The sequence below is a fragment of the Taudactylus pleione genome, unplaced genomic scaffold, assembly GCF_031769625.1.
Source record: "Taudactylus pleione unplaced genomic scaffold, aTauple2 ptg000026l, whole genome shotgun sequence".
Lineage (NCBI taxonomy): Eukaryota > Metazoa > Chordata > Amphibia > Anura > Myobatrachidae > Taudactylus > Taudactylus pleione.
The window spans coordinates 1,817,997-1,840,929 of NW_028284428.1; the positions used below are offsets into that span (position 1 = coordinate 1,817,997).

The following is a 22,933-nucleotide window of genomic DNA, read 5'->3' on the forward strand; positions in this document are numbered from 1 at the left end:
GTTCATTAATCGTGCAGTGAATATGCCGGCAACGACCACCGACGAGCGCTCCCGCTGGTCGTTGTCGACATCTATCATCACCTGAACATACTGCCCAACCTAACGATATCGTCAGGTTGTGCATATTCGGGGATGAGGGAGGGTGCCTGCACTGAACAACATATCGTTCAGTGTGGGCACAATATCCACTGCACAGTATAATGAACAATAACAATGTTTTTATCATACAGTCGTTCATTAGTCGTGTAGTGGATATGCGCCTTGTGAGCCCAACAAGATCTATAGATACCACAAAGACCCATGCCCGCTCAAACTCCCCTACAGGTCCCTTGCAGTATATGCCCTTCAAACCTCTCTACATGCCCCTCACAGGCCCATCAGACACTCCCACATCTGCCCCATTGCCTTGTCACACTTATTTACAGCCCACAGACTCTGCGGCGCAGAGGAAGGTGTGAGACCACATTTCACTCCTTCCTCCTCTGGTTGTACTCCCTCCTACATAGATTGTACATATGCCCCTACCAACAACCAGAGCACATGCAGCTGGGAGCCACATTTACAAGTTCAAAGAGCCGCATAAGGTTCGAGAGCCACAGGTTGGCAACTGCTAACCTAGCACATAGAGGATATTAATGTCTGGTGGCTTAACATCACCTAGAGATCAGGGGAGAGTCTCTGTTAATAAATTTAATCAGGTCACTTGATATATGTAGGATATATCCTCATTTTAAGTAATATTTTGGACCCTTTTTTTAATGTTAATCCCTACTAAAGACGCTTTTCTTTTTAGGTATGCTAGCCTTTACTTTTGTTGTGCCATTGAAGACCAGGACAACGAACTGATCACCCTGGAAATAATTCACCGTTACGTGGAGCTGTTGGACAAGTATTTTGGCAGCGTGAGTTTAATTATGGTCTTTTAAACTAAGTATTGTGTGTGAAGAATATAGTTTTCATTAAATCTTCAAGGGGAGATAAATCATATCAGTTTGGGCAGGTTCCTGTTCCTTTTTAAACACAAGCTATTATTTCCTGTTGGAGTGTGGTGTATTAGCTGAATGCCTTTCACTCATCACCTTTTAGTTATAGAATACATAGAATTATATATGTGCATTTATGCTGCATTGCCTGGAGTAGCTCAGTTTAAATATTCTTTTAATATTTAGTACAATTGTAATGAAGGTGTCTATAACAAGTGCCTGTATTAAACAGGCGTAGAGCAGTTGTCGATGCCTCTCCCCTTGTTCCTGTGAAGGAAGCAAACAGCATTTGTAAAAATGTAAGGCAACACAACTCTCCCAAACACAAGTAACAATTGAGACAGTATGGAGACACTGGTTTTCATTTTCAGTTGTCTTTTGGGTATAAGACCTGAAAGAGAACTTGTACTTTCTGTGACGGGATGTAGTTATGAGTCTCAATCCCGACGCTGGAATCCCAACTAGGAAATTAAGATAGTAGTCGAAATACCAATGCCTATCTTAATCCTGACGCTGGAATTCAGGAGGACGTGTACCAGAATGAGGGTACCCTTAGTATTAGCCGCGGGGGGGAGGGTTAGGTTTAGGTAAGTTAGTGTTAGAGTTTGGGGGGGAGCTAGGGTTAGGCACCCCTAGGGGGGAAGGATAGAGTCAGGCACCACTGGGGGGGGGTTAGGGTTAGGCACTAACGAGGAGGGTTAGGGTGCGTGGTGGGCAGGGTTAGGCTACAAATAGGGAGGGTTAGGGGGTGAAGGGGGGAGGGTAAGTATACTTACCCGACCCCTGTCGGTAAACCAACCATCGGGATGCCGCTGTCGTGACAGGAGGCATCCCGACAGCCGGCATTACATACCCTTTCCTTCTGTGACATGTCTCCTTTTGAAAATGACAGACCTGCTGATCGCTGTCACTGCTGCCCCCTGCTCTATGTCCGTTTTGTAGATCGGGGGAGCACTGGAAGGGAGTAGGGGTCTGCTGGGAGAGAAGAATATTTTGCTTATCAGTTTGAAATGAACAAGTATGCTTTCTATTCTTCATTTTAATTTTTTTGTTAGTAACCTATAGTCAACAGAGATTATAAGTGAGGGTTTCTCACTTTCATCTTTCATTTTATGGTTACTTACTCCCAAGGACTGACTGGCAAATTCTAACCTGGGGAGGCAACTACACAACTCTGGCCTATGAGTAGTGCACCATCGTTAAAAAATGATTTTAGGTTTAGACCATGAACTGATTTATAATTGGGAGAAAATCACTTTTGTGGGAAAAAATGGATGTTTTATCTGACAAAGGGATACCCAGTGTGTTGTGTTAATCCTTCTGCACTTGGAGCCACCTAAAATAATTGTCCTATTAGTGGGAATGTAATAAGCGCCGGCAATTGTGGACTTAGGGCCTGATTCAGCAAGGATTGCAATTGCAAAGCTGAACGCAGACAGCTTTGCAATTGCGATCCTTGCAGATATGGTAATGCAGCAGGGGGCATCACATCTCCTATGCATTACTTATCCGAGCTGCGTTGTCCAATGCACCATAGTATAATCTGCATAACATCGGCCGGCTAAGGCAACCCATGGGGTCACTCAGACGGCCGCCACAGTTGAGAGGATGAGGCCAGGAAGTCTCCGCCGGCTGACTGACACCCTGGCCTCTTACCTTCACCCCCAACGGTGGCGACACACCTCCGTTCAGGAAACAGAGGCCATCGCCGCCCCCTCCCCGCCCCGAAAACGGCAGTAGACTGTCAATCACTGACAGTCTGCTGCCAGTCTGCGAGCAGGATCGCATACCCGTTCTGCACATGTGCAGAATGGGTCATGCGCCTGGTCAGATTCCCAAATATCGTGAATCTGCGTTCAGCACTGCTGAGTCAGGCCCTCAGTAGCTACCATAGGCCCTGATTCAGAGCCGGACGCTCTGACCAGAGCGCTCGCTCTGAATCAGGGCCCACCTCCATTAATATGGAGCGTCCTCCTGGACGCTCGTATAGCTGTGGGTCACCACCCACAGCATATACGAGCGTGCAGGATGATGGTCGCGATGGTCTTGACCATCGCGACCATCGAAACTGCGAGCAGAAGCCTGCGGTTGAGTTTCTCAACCGCAAGGCCAGGAGTGATTTTGGCTCTATCAGAGCCAAAATCACTCCCACTGACATCACTAGTGATGTCAGTGGGGCCGGCTTCAGACGGTAGGCGTTCCCTTGGGAACGCCTCCGTCTGTCAGGCACGCCCACCAAAGGGGGCGTGCTGTCAGTCAACATCGACAGCACGTCCCCTTTGATGAGACACTACGAGCGAAGGAAAGTCCTTCGCTCGTCGCGTCTCGCGCATGCGCTCGACGGAGCTCCCTCCGTCGTGCGCATGCGCAGTGCAGACCATCGACCCACTTGCGAGCGGACAGCCGCTCGCGAGTGGGTCTGAATGAGGGCCATAGTGTGCTCTGTTGCAGTATTATCCAATCGGGGCCAACCCTGCCTATTGGTGGCTGATCCCAATCAGCTTGTCTGCTCCAAATTACAAAAAAAAACCACTGCTACCAAATGTTTTCAGTGTTCTCCACAGAAATTCCCTGACACCGGGCTTCACCATCAGGCAGCCAGGGGGGGAGGGTGTGCAGACCGGGGTGGAGGTTGCCGAAGTGAGTGAAGGGAAATACTATAACCTATGGGCCTCCAGATACTGCATCTTGTTGGTGGGGTTGGAGAACGGGCGGTTGCAACCAGCATATGAAGTGTCAGTGGAGCACAACATTCGCCCGGTCACATTGCTGGACGGCAGGGGAATTTTGCCAGGCGGACCACACAAGAAATAAAGCGTGGGGAGAACATTGCTCTTTGTAGCCATGCAAGTCACATTTAAAAGCTGGAAACTCTAGATGGCCAGAAAGAGCCCCAAAGCTGATACAGAGCCTGGAAGGAATTAAGGTGGTGCCTATATAATGTAACAATTTCACAGCTTATGTGGCCTAACATTTACCTGATACCGGCCTAAGGTATTTAATATATGACCAGCCCGGGGGAATTGGATAGGACTAGTGCGTACTGATAATGATGACAGCTACTCTCACAACTATAAGGTGATGCAGCCATCTGAATATAGTCGGAAATCTGCATTTTTTCATATAAGTGCATTCAAATACGTTTTTCTGCATTAGTTCTAATTATTATATTGCAAGAGTCTAATTTTACTTTTATCACACATATTTATTTAGAATTATTGTTCTATTTGTCAGCTTTCTCTTAGCGATATACAATGACTTTGATTTTCAGGTGTGCGAACTGGACATCATCTTTAATTTTGAGAAGGCCTATTTTATTCTGGATGAATTTCTGTTGGGGGGAGAAGTCCAAGAGACTTCCAAGAAAAATGTTCTGAAAGCCATTGAGCAGGCTGACCTGCTACAGGAGGTAAGGAACATGGAGTTTTCTGTCGCATGCACATTTGTCCGTCTCCTGTTACTAACCACTGATGTAGGGGTGTCTAACGTCACCTGTCCACTCTTTCTCATTATCATTGGGGTGATTATTCCTTTCTATAGTGACCGTGTCCTTTATACACATTCAAGTGGTGGACACATCTGTCTTGTTTTTGTCATGGCCAGCACTTGTATGTAAATGAAGGCCGCATTTATCACACACATCAATGAAACAACCTGATTTTAATATAGAGTACAATATGTAAGCCCTTACATATGTACACTTACTGGAATTGGTGGTTCAACAGTTAGTGGACCTTGTTTGACATCTCTGCATCAGTACTATGTATGTGTTGCATGCAACTCCATCTTCTTGTACAACGTTGTACTCTTTGTACTGTTTTTCTTTAAATTGCTAAATCGATCTGTCCATATGAAATGATTTGTGATATGTCTATATTTTGTCACAATGTATGTTATAAGATCAGAATAATATTTGTTTCACTTTGATTTGGAAACTTTCTAGGCTGCTCCTTGTCAACCTTTATGTCTCTTATTTTACTGATATTAACCTGTTGTGCTTCTCTGCTGTTTCATTGCTGAATTCTAGAAGCTAGACTCTCTTCTTTGAGACTTTTTCAGGTATAGTTAATCACCACTAACTGTTCTAAGACCTATATAGCTATACCACTAACTTACTAAACAAGCACATTAGCACTTGGAGTATATATACACTTTGATTCATAAAACTTCTCTTTTCTAATAAGCTGATATATCAAACTGTTATATCAGCTAGTACCGTACCACAGCTGTACCCAAAAAGCAAGGCTCAAGTTTTCCAGGCAACAGTAGGAACGAATATCCCACATACAAAAATATTTGTAGTGTATGTACAGTATGTACAATATTCTGTTATATGGAAGAATATTTGCCGAAACTCTTTTCCAAGTCTCCATATATGTTAACTTTTAAAGAGGACCTTAACCTCTGGTTTTAGGCTTGCATTTAGCCATGCTCCCAATTAATAGTAGTAGTAGTAGCTAAAATAAATGTAATCCTGCAAACATCATTTTTGTATATGGATCTGAGGACTACATCAAGTAATTTATCATTCCTTTTTTGTCAGGTTGACTATGAAATCCAATTAAGTGACACTAGAGATCAAAGCATGGTCGCTATGCGACAGACAAACTTTGGTTCAGGCTTTACCTTGCTATCATTCATTTATTAAAGTTTGTATTGGGACCTTTTGATAAGTTAGTTACAGTGAATGACTGAAGTAGGGGAAGGGCAGAGACCAGCAAAACTATGATGTCACAGCTGCTAGTGTATTTTAAACGGCATGTAGTTATGATCTCGGCTGTCGGGATGCCAGTGCTCTGAATGCTGGTGCCGGAATCCCGACCGCTGACATCTCAACGGTAAGTATTGGGTTCAGGTGTAGGCTTAGGGTTAGGCACTAGGGGAGGGTTGAGGTTAGGCTGCGGGGAGAGAGGGGTAGGTTTAGTATACTTACCTGGTTGTGTATTGGGATTGTAACCCAGTTGAGATTTTGAGCTCCAGAATCCCGTATCCAACCCTTTTGAACAACTCTAGTACAACAATGTTTTGAGTTTTTTGGATTGGGGTGGTTCTTTGTGCACATGAGAAATCATTCTGGGTTTTGGTTAATGTTTATTATTTATTATTGTATTCTTAAAAAATAATTCAGCATTATCGACTCTTTTTTTTCGGTTTCATTTGTGCGATGTCTCATTGTTCCTGTTTTGCGTTAAAGTACATTATAAATAGCTAGATTGCGAATAGGGGAAAGGATGTAAGGGGTATAAAATATTTGCAAGTGTATTTTGTTTTCTGCAAAAACTTACATCTGTATCTGTATATAACTGTAACCGCTTTAATACCTTGTGAGGTTTAAAGCTTTCACTGGTGTGCCAAATAGCCAGACGTGTGACCAGTTTGATCACTTAGACCCCCATCAGCATGGTCGGCCAATGTTAGGACGTGTCTAATTTTGTGGACATTATTTGAGCTCATTGTTTGTCAAGAATGATTTACATCATTATATTATTATTGTCATTTATTTATAAAGAGCTGACATATTACACAGCGTTGTATATTGTGGACATTATGAAACAAATAACTTACATACAATGACAGTAAAGATGGCCCTGCCCAAATGAGCTTATAGTCTAAGATGTGTGGGGAACATTTGATAGCTAAAGCAGCGGAATAACAATTTTAATTGCTGGTGGGGCTAAAATAAGGCAACAGCATTATCCACCTCTAACAATAAAGCAGTCGTTGGTGACTGGCATGTCTGTGCAGCTAGCCAGCTACAGGTGGTGTAGGATTGATGAGACAGCAGGAGGCACTGACACATAACATGAACCAGTCACTGCAGAAATCCTAAAGCTGTCAGCTGCTGGCAACCATAAATATCCTTCACCATTTATCTTAACTAATCGTCCTTCCTCTGCTAGTTCTAGAGGAGGCTTTTGCTTTCAGACTGTGGTTATGTGTCGGTTTGGAGGAACTGCATAGTGCAGTGTTCTTCTCTAGTATCATGGTCAGTGCTGGGAAAAGAGCCAGGACATGTTCCCCATGTCCAGTGGTAGCTGCTGTCACCAAGGAGGCAATGGAGATTAACAAAGCAGTAATGGAGATGGCAGCATATACATTATAAATAAGTTTGACCAATGTTGGTGACTGGTTGATTATTACACTTAGCTGTTCCATTAGTTTTGGCAAGTTTGATGTAAATGTACCAAATTAGTGGATGAGCACCCCATGTGTGGCAAACTTTACTCCTATTCTCTTAGCGCAAAGACACTAGTAACAAAGATCTGGTAACCAAGAAGCATGTTATAGCCCATCTAGAAGGATTGCGGTTTTATGCTTCAGCTGGAACCTGTTAACTTGTGTATGCTACTTGGGCTTCCTCTTTTTGTAGGCCAGGATGTCAAGGTTGCTGGTGATTTATCTCAAGGTCAAAGCCACTATTGGCGACCAGGTTACTCTCATTCCAGATATCATCCTTTAGCACTTTAGTCCCTTTTGTGTCATATAGGCCTTAGTCTCAGGGCTAAGCACTCTGACTATGCCCAACAAGTTTTTGGAACTATATGTTTGAGTTTGTTAGCTGGTTGTCCTTATAGCTATGTTTAGCCTTTTTTTCAGACCGAGAACAACTTTGGACGAATTTATGCCCTTTTTTTAGTCTGGGAAGTACAGTACACCTGGATTTAACCATCTTTTTGCCCTTTGTACGGTTTTATATTCTTAGGTATTCCTGACCTTTTAAGACAATCTGGGAAGGCAGAACCTTTCAGGGAAGGACTTTTTTTTTATATGGCTTTGTACAGGTCGAGTCTCCCATATCCAAATATTCCGAAACACGGAATATTTTTAGCTTGATTAAGATAGTGAAACCTTTGATTTTTGATGGTTCAATGTACACAAACTTTGTTTAAGGCACAAAATTATTAAAAATAAAGTATAGAATGACCTATAGGCTGTGTGTATAAGGTGTATATGAAACATAAATAAATTTCATGTATGTACACAAACTTTGTTTGAGCCAGAAAATTATTGAAAATATTGTATAAAATGACCTGCAGGCTGTGTGTATAAGGTGTATATAACACATAAATACATTCTGTGTTTAGATTTGGGCCCTATTCCTAAAACATTTCAATATGGTATGCAATTATTCCAAAATACGGAATATTCCGATATCCAAAATACCCCTGGTCCCAAGCATTTTGGATATGGGAGACTCAACCTGTATCTAGTTAGCCCATGAAAAAGGCACAGCAGACACTCGGGCAGTTGTTCAGCCATAACGCTCGCTCTTGTATCTTAGATGTAAACTACTAAATTTCACATCCTGATAACCAAAAGGAAATACAAATGTATCTTGTGCCCCTCTTAAATGCATGGAAGGAACATGAAGCTGAGCTAGGGTACGAATGCATGGCAGTGAGAATGATTATTACCATACAGTGTGTGTGTCGCTGTCTTGCGCTATATATAATAGCTACTGTAAATATTATTGCCCTTATGGTGACCATCACGAATAGTGTTTGCTATGACCCGTTCGTTATTGTTATGATGCTGTTTACCATGTTCCTGCACTTAAACTAATACAGACACGTTTGGGGTACATCTGCGTCCAGAATCCTGACATGATCCTTTCCGTTCATTTGCAGATGTCTCCACATACATCTTGCCTCCTTGCGCGCTAAGCAGCCCGTCTTGTTGCGCCATGCAGTGGCGTGACTCGGTAGCACCGAGCGTCTTTTCATGTGACTTGTTTCCCTTCAATTGCGTCGCATAGTGATGCAAATAGGACGGTAAAGCAGCTTCTGTTGATGAAAATGATATACAGCATGCCTATATTCTATGTCCGATTGCGGCAGCATTTGCATGCAAAATGCTATGTTACTATGTCAGTGGCTGTGACACTGTAACATCGCGTTTCACATGCAGATGCAATTGCACATAGAATATAGGCATGCTGCTTATCATTTTCATCAGCAGAAGCTGCTTGTGCGTCCTATTCACATCGCTGTGCGAATAAGACACAATTTAAGGCAAAAAAACCCACGAAAAGACTCTCGGTGCTACTGATTCACATGGGGCTAACGCGTTTTGTGTAACACGACTTGTAGCGCATGGAGGATACATGTATGTGGACACATCTGTAGTGTTAATTTTAGCACCCTGCACCTGTCACAACCTCTGCAGTTCTTCTTTCCTGCCTGGGATGTTATTCTCTGCTCTGGTGCTTCTAGCACACTCTGGTCTGTATCTCAGAAGTTTGTTGCATCAGCTGAGTGTACTAGAAGCACCAGAGAGTGACACCCCAGGCAGGAAAGAGGAACTGCACGGGTTGCTAGAATGAACACTACAACTGTATTTGTAAGAGTGATAGAACATAACATTGGGATTAATATTTGTTTAGAGGAAAAAAGTGCATAATTTTGATTTGCTGAAAATCTCAGCTTGTCCTCTTTGTAGACTTAATGAACTGAATATGGTTTGTGATTTCCCAAATGAAAGGCTATTGATGTTTGTTTGAAGTCAATTGCCTATGAATAATAATAGGGGAATAGAGTTTAGAGTTTTGGGACTCATTTAAGAACATAAAGAGCACAGGACATTTACACAAATACGCCTATTTATTCGTCTCATAGATGCATAGGTACAAATTCCCACCTCTCCCCATGTTCCTACCCATATTCCTTTTTTTGGTACTCTTCCCAGAAAATCTCTCTGTGCCTAGTATGGCAGCATTTCAGTTCAAACTGCAAATGCACATAGTGGAAACACAAAAACTCTCAATACAGCACTTACAAATCCTCCTTCATAACACTTTAGAACCATCTGCTTGTTAATGTCAACCTTTTTTTAATACTGAAATAGCACTTGGTTAAGCCTCTCTTATGCCTGACATTAATCATGAGTTAGGGTACATTGGAGACTGTCTTTCCCATATGACATGTGCCGGTGTAAAAGGTGTCCCTTTGGAAGTATAAGCCAATGCTCAGTCTCCACTGAGGACACGTACTATACTTTTGGAAGAAATATAGGTTGTTGCACACTGTGTAATGTCAGTTGGTTACTGTCATTTGCAGTTACTACAAGCAAATGTCATACGTTTGTTTCCAAAGAGAACAAGGTAAATGAGTCTATTTATAGTAAAGTCACAACAGAGTTCAACAGGAAATGTGTAATGGACATGTTAATGAATCTTCTTTTTTCAATAGATGATTTTTATTAGCATGTTCAAAATAATGTAAACAACTATCTAATGATCTGCTAAACACTAACTCTTAATGATCTACAATTAAAAAATGTACACACTGTGATGCTGATCCCAAATAACTGGCTCATCACACCTTAAAGTAACCGTACATGCATTAAAATATATTTAAAAAAAATAGCGCTGAGTGTGTTTAACTCTACATCAACAAAAACATGATAAAACATAAAAAATTGTATAAGTCTAGATTATTCTCTTGATTCCTTTTAAACCACTACTTATTTTAGCATCCAAAAGTTCATTGAAGAATAGGTCACGAAAACGTGCTTGTAGCATTTTTCACACCATAATGGTAAGTAATTAATATAATTAGCGTTGTATGCAAATAAGGTAGATTTTCTTTCTTCTTTTTTCTTTCTTTCATATTCTTTTTCCCCTGTGGCTGATGTCTTTCTTTACAAGTTTCCTCAAAAAACTAGCCACCCTCTGTTACCTCTCCCAAACGCTGACAATCACTAAGTTTGCCAGTGAATCCTCTGTGCGAGCGCAATAGCAAACCAATCGCTGCATGTGTGCAGTACGGCTTTCACACATGCGCAATGGTTAGAAATCACTCAATCTACATAAATCTCTGCATCAGGCACCTAGTGCATTATCCTTTTTATTCCATATAACTGTTTAACCCTTAAATAAGGGAAAATATAAAGGGGGAGATGTACTAAGCTCTGGAAAGTGATAAATTAGAGAGTGATAAACGACCAGCCGCTCAGCTCCTAACTGTCATGTTACAGGCTCTGTTTGAAAACTGACAGTAGCTGATTGGTTGGTAGTTTATCACTCTGCAATTTATCACTTTCCAAAGCTTAGTACATCTGCCCCAAAACATGTAAAAAGTGTGTCTTTTCCAAAAAAAACAGCAATGCAAACAACTGCTTAACAGTTTGAGGACAGGGAAGGGCCGGCAAATGGGGGTGTCAGCCCCATTTTCTAGGCATGTCAGGGCCAGTGTCTGCGTCCTTGGATGCAGCAGGAGATCACAGAAGCCGTCAGGAGGCGTCTCTTTACACAAGACGTCTCCTGCAACATAAGCATAATATCGCATCACTCCTATGTATAAAGATATGAAGCATACCAATATTAGTATTGTTCTTTCTCCAAAATGTACTAAAAAGTGCAAATGTTTAAACTAGAAATACAGGACCGTGAACAAATGATCCTGCTTATAGTCACTGTTCATCAAGGAACAATGTACTATATTATATATTTTATATTCTCTTAGGGCAGACGCTTTTAGCAAATTCTCCTTCTTATATTCAGTCTTCATAAAGGCGCAATACGTTTTATTATTTTATAATATTTTTGGTCATACCTATTAAGCAAATGTCTAGCATTTGTATCTTTTCTTGCTTTATGTACAATAATAGCATAGTAAGTATGCAGCTTGTTTGGTATCAGATCCTCGTAGGACCTCTTTGTGTTTATATTCCCCACTGAACTATTGATTGGTACCAAATATTTATCAAAAGGAATTACCCCATGCTGTAAGACTCCTCCCAGGTGTGCGCTCAGTGGAATACAAAGTGAGGCCACAATGTCACCCCAGTGAGCAAAGGTGATGAAGGTGCTAGACAGGGAGGGAAGAGTATTTCATTTACCCTACAGTGTTATGAGTGTTAAACAGTATTGCAGTTAGGCTTTAATTTACTGTTAGAGACAGATTCATTTAGCTATGAAGCGATGACCCTCTGGCAGTGAAAGTCTGCAGGATATCAGAATAAGGAGACTTTGCTCATATTAGTCCTTGTCCCATAGCAGTGCGAGCAGAAGTAAGTATTACAGATATATGCAGGCAGTCGTACATGGCAAGAACCTCTCTGCTAATTGAATCTGCCCTCTAGGGTTCAATTATTTTATGAGTATATATAAGCTACTGCTTCCTAGAAGTTAGGTTCTGCAGCACACATAACAGGCTCCTTCTTTTGGGGTTTATGCTTCCTAGGTCAAAACACCTAATTGATGGACAGCATCTATATCCACAAATACATTGAGCCAAACAGTACATCTTGCCCAGAAAGATTTTACTATTATGACCATTCTCACTTGGAAATGTTATTTTATGAATTCATGTATTTTTCAGAGGGATTGATGTAGAAAGAGAAATGATCTATGCTGAGAATCTTGTTTTCAACATGTGGTTTTATATTTGTAGAGCCAGAATGAAGACTGGGGAGGTTACTCAGAGGACATGCTATGATCATGGCCACCTCTGAGGGCTTAGCTTTCCTGAAATACCAACTAGGCAACTGGTAACTACGCCCTTTTGTGTTCTGGTGGCACGTGTAAAGCTGGTTGCTGTGCAGGGACTACTGCATGATATACTTGTCTTTTGCATTTAAAAAGAGATAACCAATTGGGTGCATAAGGGCAATACAGGTTGAGTCTCCCATATCCGTAATTCTATTAACCGAAATATTCCAAAAACCGAAGTATTTTGTGGCAGCCGTGACGTGACCTGGCGTCATGACGTCACAGATCAATGACCAATCACTAATGGCGTGGTCGTGGTCTATATGCCGCGCTTCCCCCACTGCAGCGCATGCCAGGCACTTTGTGACACCCGTCGGACTCCCACGCAGCACCTGACGGACCCTACTGCTACACCCGCTGGCCCCCCAGTGACACCCGCAGGACCCACCCCCGCCGCACATGACACCTGCCTGACTCCACCCGACACCCGCCTACACCTCGCGGCACTCACCGGACACCCCCGCAGCACACGCCCGGCCTCCTGTGACACCTGCCGGACTCCCCGCAGCACACGCTAGGCCTCCTGTAACACCTGCCAGACCCCTCCGCTGCACACGCCAGGCCTCCTGTGACATCTCCTGGACCCCCCATCCCCACAAGGTATTCTGAAAACTGAAATTATCCAAAATCCGAAATGCTCCTGGTCCTGAGCATTTCAGATATGGGAGACTCAACCTGTACTCATTAGCATGCCAGTACTTGGTGAGTGGGATTTTATTACTCCACATGATGCCTGCTCACACTTCGAGTTAATCCAAGGTGATATGCAAACTATCCCTCCTCCTATTTTATTTCATTCTTTTCTTAATCGTCTTTTCAGTTTCTGCTTTAACCTTTTCACATCTGTTTGTCCCAGCTGCCAATTTATCCATTCTGTAACACAGTGTTGCAGAATTCCTCTATGAATTATACATTCACTCCTCCCTAGAACAATTAGACGAATTATAGAGATTTCCAGACTGCACTATTTGGGAATAGTATGTAAATAAGCCACTACAAAAAGAGAAAGGACATTACCCACAAGCCCTTCTGCCTTCTGTAGAGACTTATTTGCATACATTCTCTCTCCGTTCTGCAGAAAAATCAATGTGTGAGCAGGATCTGTGACTAATGGCTTTGTATTCTACTGGATGCGTGCGGTATGGTCCTGCAGATGTGTTCTAACATTAAATCATATAACATTTGTGTTTAATGAGGGAGTCTTGTGAAGCTTTAACTGAACAATGTTGGTGTCAATTACCTTTTCTTACTTTTTATACATCCCTGCAGTTTAAAGGGGTTTTCTGCCTTTGGTTGATTTTAATTTATATTCTTCTATATGCCTTCATGTATGATAGCTCTTCATCCTGCAGTGGGTATGACTGTGCCCAGATAGCGGCTTTTGGTTGTATCCGAGGCAAATTAAAATAGAAAAAAAGAAAAACCTCTGTCTGCTTATTATTATTGTTGTAGCTTTTTTTATGTCCCACAGTGCTCTGCCGGGCCGGGCAGCAGGGTAGAACATGATATAACATAAAACAGGGACATACAAGGTATTCACAATAATTGTAGCTACTGTATGATAACAAAGGGTAGGGAGGGCCCTGCTCATTGTAATTGAAAGAGGCACAGGTGAAACAAGAGGAGCGAGTCACATGTCAGGACAGCACAGACAGAAGAAATCCTATATTTTATAATTGTATTAGTTACAGGAGGTTGTGTAGAAGCCAATAAATCAGTCACGTCCTGGTAGACAATCTCTATAAGCTTCTTTATTATCTTGTCCTCCCTGCTTGAGAATGCTGTCCACAGGAACAGGGGACCGTCCATCTCCTGACATTTAGTAGATGCTATTACTTATGTCTTGTGTTAAAGTCCTTGGGTCCTCTTTTCTCTACAACGTCTTACCATGTTAAGGGCTCCATTTACAAACGAGTTTCAGGTGTGTTCACCATGCAATCCAGTAGGCTACCCTTATCTATGAACGATCGTTAATGCTAACTTACCGTTTGTTTTCTTAATTTCAACTCTCCATCTGCAGGCTTCTGTTAAGCAGTGCTCACAAGCGCTGTTGTCTGTCCTGTCCATAATTCCCTGGTAAACATCTAAGTAACCTAGCTGCCCTGCCCCCCTCCTCCGTGGATAGCACCCGCCGGTCCCGCCCACCCCCAGTGCACAACAGCCGGCGCACTCCCTCTAGCAGCAGCCAGCGACCCCCCCCTTCCACCCTCCGGCAGCATCCAGAGCCCCCTGCCTCCCACAGCAGCCGGCGGTCCCCTTCCTCTCTCATTCCCACAGTAACTGGTGGCCAAGTTCCTTCCTGCCTCACTCCTCCCACCCTGGGCTGGGAAGGGAGATTGCTGCCACTGCAGGGCAAACAAGAAGGGAGCCAGGTTTTACGGCACATGTGCCCAATATAAAAAAAAAAACAACAACTTCCATTCATCAGCGCTGTTTGGAGAGAAAAACAGCGCTGACAGGTAATTTAGCATTACCGATCGCCGGGGAGCAAACTATTAATAAATTCAAGTAAAGAAAACCTAAAAGCCATGGCGAGCGGTAATGCTAAATAACATACCTACATAGACTCGTTAATAAATGGAGCCCTTGGTAAGAGAAATGCAGAGACCATGATTCTGAGTTGGGAGTAAAGTAATTTAGATCATGTAACTGTGCGCCTTGATAAAACCAATTTTGCTCTGCAGGTGGGCGGATTGAAAATGTGCAGGGATTTAGATTTGAGAGGGGCGTGTCCAAATTCAAATATGTGGGCTTCATGCACAATCAGTCCGTATTTGTCCTGCATGCAAACAAAGAAACAAATAAATGTATTTGCAGCCCTTGCATTGCAACATGGTTAGACCAGGTGCATAGATACTTGTTTTTTTGCTTTACTCCTGACTCAAAATCAGACCCAATGTGAGATTGTGGTGTTAAAGGAAAGAATGTATAGTTGATAAAGGGTGTTGGTGTTGAAATGAATAAATAAAACTAACTGTAACACTGCACACATCTTATATCAGTTACTGTTATCCAATATGCTAGTTGCCCTTTAAAGATCTTAGAGATGCATCAGTTTTCATTACTGAAGGTAACAGCTGAGTACTGGTTTCTAATGGTAATGAATGTTGCATGAGAAATATTCTGTACCTACAGCTTATATATCTTTTTCTAAATGTATGGGAGAGAAAAACAGATGTAATTAGTGGTGCACATGACAACAGTAAGATACAATGTATGAAACAAGCCCAGTACAAGGTAACCTTGGTGAAATGTCATTGAGGGTGTATTAGCGATATTCATTAGTAGTCTGCGGCTATAGTATTTGTCTGTTAGCCTACACTTAAAATTAATGATCATCATGGAATGGGTAAATGGGCTATTGTCAGATGTGTTTCCAGTAGAACCAGCTCTAGGGAAACTGTTACGATTATGGTAATGTCATGCTGGCAGTGCCAGATTAAGGTCCACATGGGCCTGGAGCTGAAATTAATGGTGCATACACATACATATATATATATATACGATCTGTACCACCAATGACTTGAAAGATCACATAACGTGCGCTTATACCGCTTTTGAGCTACATCTCCCCCACTTTCACTTCTCAACCACATACCCCCTCCGAACAATTAACACTCACTCACCAACTGAAATACCTCCTCACTTTCACTTCCTTACCACCCTTCTCAAATGAAACAACCCTCACTCACAACCACTCCCTGACCCTATAACTGACCAACTGACATACCTCTCATTCATCATCATGCCCTGGCACCATACCTCACACATTGAAATACGCCTCATTCACCATCATGCACTGATCTCATAACTGACACACACATACCCCCTCCTCCTTTCTGCATAACCATTGTTGTGATTCCTCTGTCCTCCTCTGTATAGCCATAATTGTGCTCGCATCCTTCCCTGTATAGCTATAATTGTGCCACCTTCTCCTCCCCTGAATTGCCATTATTGTCTTATATCCTTTATTGTTTCCTACACACACACCCCCTCCTCCCCCGCAGGTTTTTTTTTTTGCTTGCACCCTGGAAGTCCGTCCCCATCCCACGCCTGTTGTTATGGCATCGGCGGGTGCAGATAGGACAGTGGAGTGGACCACTTCCACCACGCATGCAATACTAGTGGTGATAACAGGAATTTTTTTTCTTGTCAACACTCTCCCCGGCAGGCTGGCGCTTTATGCTGGTGTGGGCCTATTTACATGGGAGGCCTGGAGCTGCAGCTCCATCTGCCCCTTTGTTAATCTGGCCCTGCATGCTGGTGGCACTCTCTGGAGTCTGGGAGTGGAGAAGTGACACATTATAATACGTATTGTTCGCTGCCAGATATTGAAAGCTGCTGTAGTGGATATCTGTTGTAGACGACTACTTGTGGGAAGTCAAAGGGGAATACTCTAGACCAGTGGTGTCAAACTTACGGCCCTCCAGATGCAGTGGAACTACACATCCAAGCATGCACTGCCACAGTTTTGCTATTAGGGAATGCTAAAACTGTGGCAGGGCATGTGGGGATATGTAGTCCCACAGCAGCTGGATGGCCATGAGTTTGACACCCCTGTCTTAGATGGTATGTTCTTTAATGTTCAACCAAAATTAATTATGCACAAAAAGAACCAAGAAGTCAGACGAAGAACAAATTCAGCCATAAGAGTAGTTTTAATTCCAGATTAGCCATAGTGTGCAATATTTTAGAGGCTCTGCCCCTTCCTCCAGCTACCAGCGAGGAATAGTGACAGCAACAGGTGTAAATATTTAATCAGTCAGTAAGATGAAAATGTGACAAGTATGTATAAAACATTAAGATAAGAATGTAGGTACAATTTTTTCATAAAAAAGTGAAGATAAAATAAAACATTATTGGAAGTTGAATCTTACACATAACTTAATTTATATATTTCTATAAAACAAAAACCTATAGCAATAACAACAAAATATTACCCATGTTGTCAATCAAATCATATAAAGTGCTTAGAGTTTATCACTCAGAATAGCTGTTACCCACACTAGTTCATATAAGGCAGGGCTCGACAATTTTTTGTAAAATCTAGGAGCCATCTTAAAAGTTTAGGAGCCAGACCATCGTCCATTACCAAAATTATGAAAGCTTGTATAGACCACCACACATGCCCTTTCAGTGCCCCTCAACCTAGTAGTAAGCCCCCTGTAATAGTGCCCCCAGTAGTAAGCCCCTTGTAATAGTGCCCACAGTAGTAAGCCCCCTGTAATAGTGCCCCCAGTAGTAAGCTCCCTGTAATAGTGTCCCCAGTAGTAAGCCCCTTGTAATAGTGCCCCCAGTAGTAAGCCCCCTGTAATAGTGCCCCCAGTAGTAAACCCCCTGTAATAGTGCTCCCAGTAGTCAGCCCCCTGTATTATTGCCCCCAGCAGTAAGCTCCTTGTAATAGTGCTCCCAGTAGTAAACCCCCCATAATAATGCCCCCAGTAGTAAGCCCCCTCTAATAACCCCACTAGTAAGCCCACTTTAATAGTACCCCCCAGTAGTTAAGCCCCTTGTAATAGTGCCCCCAGTAGTAAGCCCCCTCTAATAGTACTCCCAGTATTAGTGCCCCCAGTACTAAGCCCCCTGCAATAGTACCCCCAGTACTAAGCCCAGTCTAATAGTGCCCCAGTACTAAGCCCCCTCTTAAGTGTGCCGCGCACACACAAAAAACAGAATACTTACCTTAGGCCAGGATCCTGCGTCCGCTGCCGTCTGCCGCTCTTCGCAACTTTGGGAGAGACGTCAAGACTTCTCTCCCATAGTGCCCGTGGGGGGAGTCGGACGCTAAAGCTCAGGAGTGAGCTCCGGCTGCCCATGCTCCTCGTTACTATGGGAGAGACGTCATGACCCATAGTGCCCGTGGGGAAGCCCGACGCCAAAGCACAGGAGTGAGCTCCAGCTGCGGGGAGTCGGGTGACCGCTGGTAAAATATCAGCGGGCGCCCGACAAATGGAACTTCTCTGCGGCGGTGGTGGGGTGGCTTGGAAATTCCGGTCGCCAGGTCTAAAATCTTAGTCGCCATAGCGACCTGGTGCCCGGGATTTGTCGAGCCCTGATATAAGGGATTATTCTTCATATGAACGTTCCTTTTTACTACCCAATTCCTCTGCAGTAAAAGAAAGTGGGGAGGTCCATATTGTAGACAAATTGTATGTATTATTATCATCTCAACTTAAATTTAATTGTGTAAAAGTAAAAACATTTATTTTTAAGTTGTCAATTATGAATAGAAAATTTGAATGACATGATATAGTGGGATATAGTTATGTTGCGTCCGCCAGTCACAATCCCAACTGCAGGATGCCGGCGAAGGATTTATGATAGGCGTCGAAATACAGACGCTTATCATAATCCCAACGCCGGAATCCAGGACAACGCGTGCCCGAATGAGGTAAGTCCGGGCGCCCGTCTTTTTAGCCGGGAGGGAGGGTTAGGTTTAGGGCAGTTAGCTTGGTTAGCGTTAGGTTTTTGGGGGGGGGTTAGGGATAGACACCTCTAGGGGGGAGGGTTAAGGTGACAAACCTTCTGCTAGGCACTCTATTTATCTGAAGTCCTTTTAAGATAACATTAGTTCAACAGAGCAAATGGTTCTTCTTTAATCAACAAGAAAGGTAGGGAAAATGGTTCTTGGTTTAAAACACTCCTTCTTGGAATAGTCTTCGTATATGATGGATCAATTGATGTATATCTCTTTGTGGATCCTGTTTAAGCATGGATATTCCTAAAACTTGGATTGTTATGGTTTCTTGAGGACGAGGGTGGGGAACCCTGCGCCAGAGACTGTTGTGTGTGAAAGTCCCAGGAGATCAGCAGTTTCTAAGATACTGAGACCTCCCCATCTGGCACCAATGATCACTCCTCGGTCAGATTCACTTAGATCACATTTCTTCCCCATTCTGATGTTTGGAATAAACAACATATTGACCATGTCTGCATTAAATTGCAGACATATGATTGGCTGATTAGATATTTGCACTAACACGCAGGTGCACCCAATAAAATGGCCACTGTATATAGCCCTCAGAATGATTCTGCTGTAAAAATAACTGTGTATTTGCCACAGACAGATTATTTATTTTACTTTATTATGCAAAGTAAAGTAATGAGGAGTTGACAATAAAAAATACAGTACCATTTCCAAAGACAAATTATTTAAAATTATATTTAATGGTGTAGAAGATGAGTAAATTGAGGACTGAAGTAAGGAGGGTTGTCCCTGATAAATGTAATTTGTTGATATGTATGTTCCTTCCTCTTACTAAATATAATTCATTACCTTTCTGGCATCTTTTGCTTATCTGCTATGTATGTAGGGTACTTCATGTAGCATTATTATTAATTTTGTTACCCTGGTGGATATCCTTAAACTGGTCTCATAATACAGTTGTATCCATTGCTGAAAGCACAGTATGGGGGTGTCGTATCCAAGGGCAATATGAGTATACATCACTGCCTGATGATGGCAGAAAAGTGCTGAAGGAGTCAAGAAAGATAAAGCCATTATTATAGTTAGTAAAAAGCTGTATGAACGAACGTACACGCCAGTAAAGTAGACTGAAGTAGAAAAGACCTCTGAAGTATGTGTGTATGCTTTATTTTAGGGATACTTTGATCACATTGTCAGCCCATCGCTCTTGATTAAGAAATGGACACATTAGAAAATTTGTTGTCAACCTTTTTCCACTGTGCCTCACACACACAAGTCCTCCGTGACCCCCACCCCCACCCCATTGTCTTGTTCATCTGTGCAATTGGGGCATGTTTAAGACCTTATAATAAAACTACTACCTTAGGATAAAAAATAATAATGTGTGCAGTTACAGCATTTTGGGGAAAGCGAGTGTGTGCATAAACTCATAATAACATTGATAACAAATCCTTTTAACCACCAATCAATATAATGAATTTAACCTACATGTTAGAATTATTAGTGCATTTCTGGCTTGTCCAGTGCCATCTATTCATTTATTCTTTCTCATTGATTTTCTTCATGCACAGTCTCTCGCTGTGTATCAATCTCCCACTGGTTTATGTTGCATTTGAACCTGCATTTCTTTTGTAGCCTCGCCATGAGTACTTTAATGTGCCAGTGTATTAAATGACTGCACTCTTCATGCATGCAGACTATCAGAGGACTTTGAGTTGGATACATCATGGCAGAAAATGTCCTTGAAATGGTGAAAACATCCATCTGCCTGAGAGCAATATTTATCATACATATACAGCGTTTGTGTTTTGTGTCTGCTCCAACTGTATATTTCATACTTTGATTCAATGTGTTACATTTTTTTGTTCTTGTTGATGTATTCTATTGTTACCAAATGTTCATTAAACGTAAACTTTTAAAGAGCGCATGTTGCAATTCATGGAAAACATTAATACATTTAACCTTTTTTTTCTACCATTATTATGCAGTATGAAGCTTAAAGCTGCTCTACTTACTGCTGTAAAATGTTACTAATGTGATGCTTTCCCTAACCGGAGCCCAGGGGTTTTTAGAAGTGGAGATTTTGCCCATAGCAACCAATTAGATTCTATTTAGCATTTATCTAGTACCTTAAAAGAAGGTTTTGAAACCTCCACGAGAATACTCTTTGTGATTTTATTGCAGATTCTCATGTATGCACTAGAAGAATGTTCTGTCCTTATGAAGTCTATAGTACTAGTTATTATAGTATAGTCTATAGCTACCACTAAAGCTGACTTTATGGTGGGTTTAGATGTACTCTACATGGAAGCATGTTTAGTGGTAGGAATGGAATTACTGTATTACTCCTTATTTACTACTACATAAAACTCTGAAATATACTAGTACTTAAAGTAAAGTAATGATCCTGTTTATCTTCCTGTTCTTGCGATTACATTTTTAGTGCTTATTTTTAATTTTCCCAAAATGTTAATTGCATGGCAAGTATGCCTCAATTTTTCTGTATTTTTTTTCTTTTTGCAAAAATGCTATATTTACAGCATCTATTTTAGTTCATAAAGATATTTTATAACTATGCACAATTCACCAGCACAAAAAGACACTCTGTTTACTTGGATTGCTCTTTGTGGACCATCCCTAATGGGAACGAACAGTAGTTATTAGGTGACTATGAATATATGTGCGCACTCATGGACTCTAGTCTGAGTCCCTTGTTCTGTGTAGTGATGGCTGGATGGTGTAGTGCTGGAGCCAGGGGATCATGGAAGTGTTATCGTAGATGAGTAGGTTGTATGCAGACTGCCAGTGGGCACAAGAATGAAGTGCTGGGAAAGGTGTAGAGAATAAAGTGTACGCTCAAATTAAGGGATACTAATGGGGGAATCATAGTAAATCTGTGGGGTGGGGATGGTTAGCAAATAGGATGCGGTTAATATATAGCATAGTACGTACGCGACACAGTACAAGACACAAAAATATTAATAGAAATATATTAAATAAAAGTGTTTATTTTAGGTAATACTGTGAATATAGTTGATGCCTTAGGACAAATTATGGTCAAGAATTTTCATAAGAATGTCAAGGGAATAAGTCATAATCTGTAATATGGTGAATCTGTTTTTTTAAGGTAAAACCAGGTTGGTTTAAATCTCACCGTTCAATTGTCAGAACATTGTCACTTTCTACAACCCACAGGCTGTTACATTTGGCCCCCGGTGTTTAAAAAATGCAGAACGCTGGCTCTATTTTACGCCTAGCAGCGCTACTGAGGACATCAAGGCACTCAATGCAGTGCTCTGTGGTGTCACGGATAAATATATTTATCATTTACAAGATGGCAGACACCATGTTTTGGAGTGCAGACACATTCTAACTCGCACTACAACTAAGGGCATTTAGTGTATATGAAATATATATGTGTTGCAAATACTTGGTGATAATGTAGCCAGGCCACTTCCAGTGACTTATGTACAGCATCTGCAAGCACTGGGGTCTTCCTCTTCTGCTACAGTGGAGAGTTGGTGGGTTTGTACACTTGAGTTATAAGAAGGAGTGTCCACAATAGAGTAATTCTTTTGTGAGGAAATAAGTTACATAGGGCAAGCCTCTTTACAATATTTATTCCTATAAAATACATTCTACAAAGTACCAGACTTTTAAAAAAATTTATTTGTGCATTCATTTTCCGCAATAACTATAAAACATTTTGTTAATGGTTTGTAACAGTATCGACTGTATTCTCTTTATATAGTCGATGATAGACAAAGTGTTTCACTTGCTTCACAGTCAATAGAGCAAAACATGTAATGTCCTTGAAATATGCCAATACATGAAGCAGTGATGCATAATACTTCTAGTATGTGTTAGCCTTCAAAATTCTGACAGTAATTCCAATTTAATGTACAGTACACATAGCAGTCTCCACCTGATTGTTTGATCGCCAGCACTGATTAATAATGTACTTTAATTAGTAGGGATTTTTTTTTGTATGTATTACCATACATCTCAGCCAGACTTTATTTAATAAATGAA

The 22,933-nt window shown here is 41.8% G+C and overlaps 1 protein-coding gene across 5 annotated transcripts in view; it reads left to right on the forward strand.

Moving 5' to 3' along the window:
* AP1S2 (adaptor related protein complex 1 subunit sigma 2) overlaps positions 1-22,933 on the forward strand; it is a 92,509-nt gene that overhangs the window by 35,539 nt on the left and 34,037 nt on the right. For 3 of the 5 annotated variants that reach the window (XM_088451574.1, XM_088451569.1, XM_088451571.1), the window contains exons 3-4: positions 794-902; positions 4,255-4,392. In XM_088451574.1, coding sequence (XP_088307700.1) covers positions 794-902; positions 4,255-4,392 — 247 coding nt within the window. Of the gene's footprint in view, positions 1-793; positions 903-4,254; positions 4,393-12,376; positions 12,474-20,536; positions 20,825-22,933 lie in introns of those variants that run through there. The other 2 variants (XM_088451572.1, XM_088451573.1) reach the window with 2 other exon arrangements.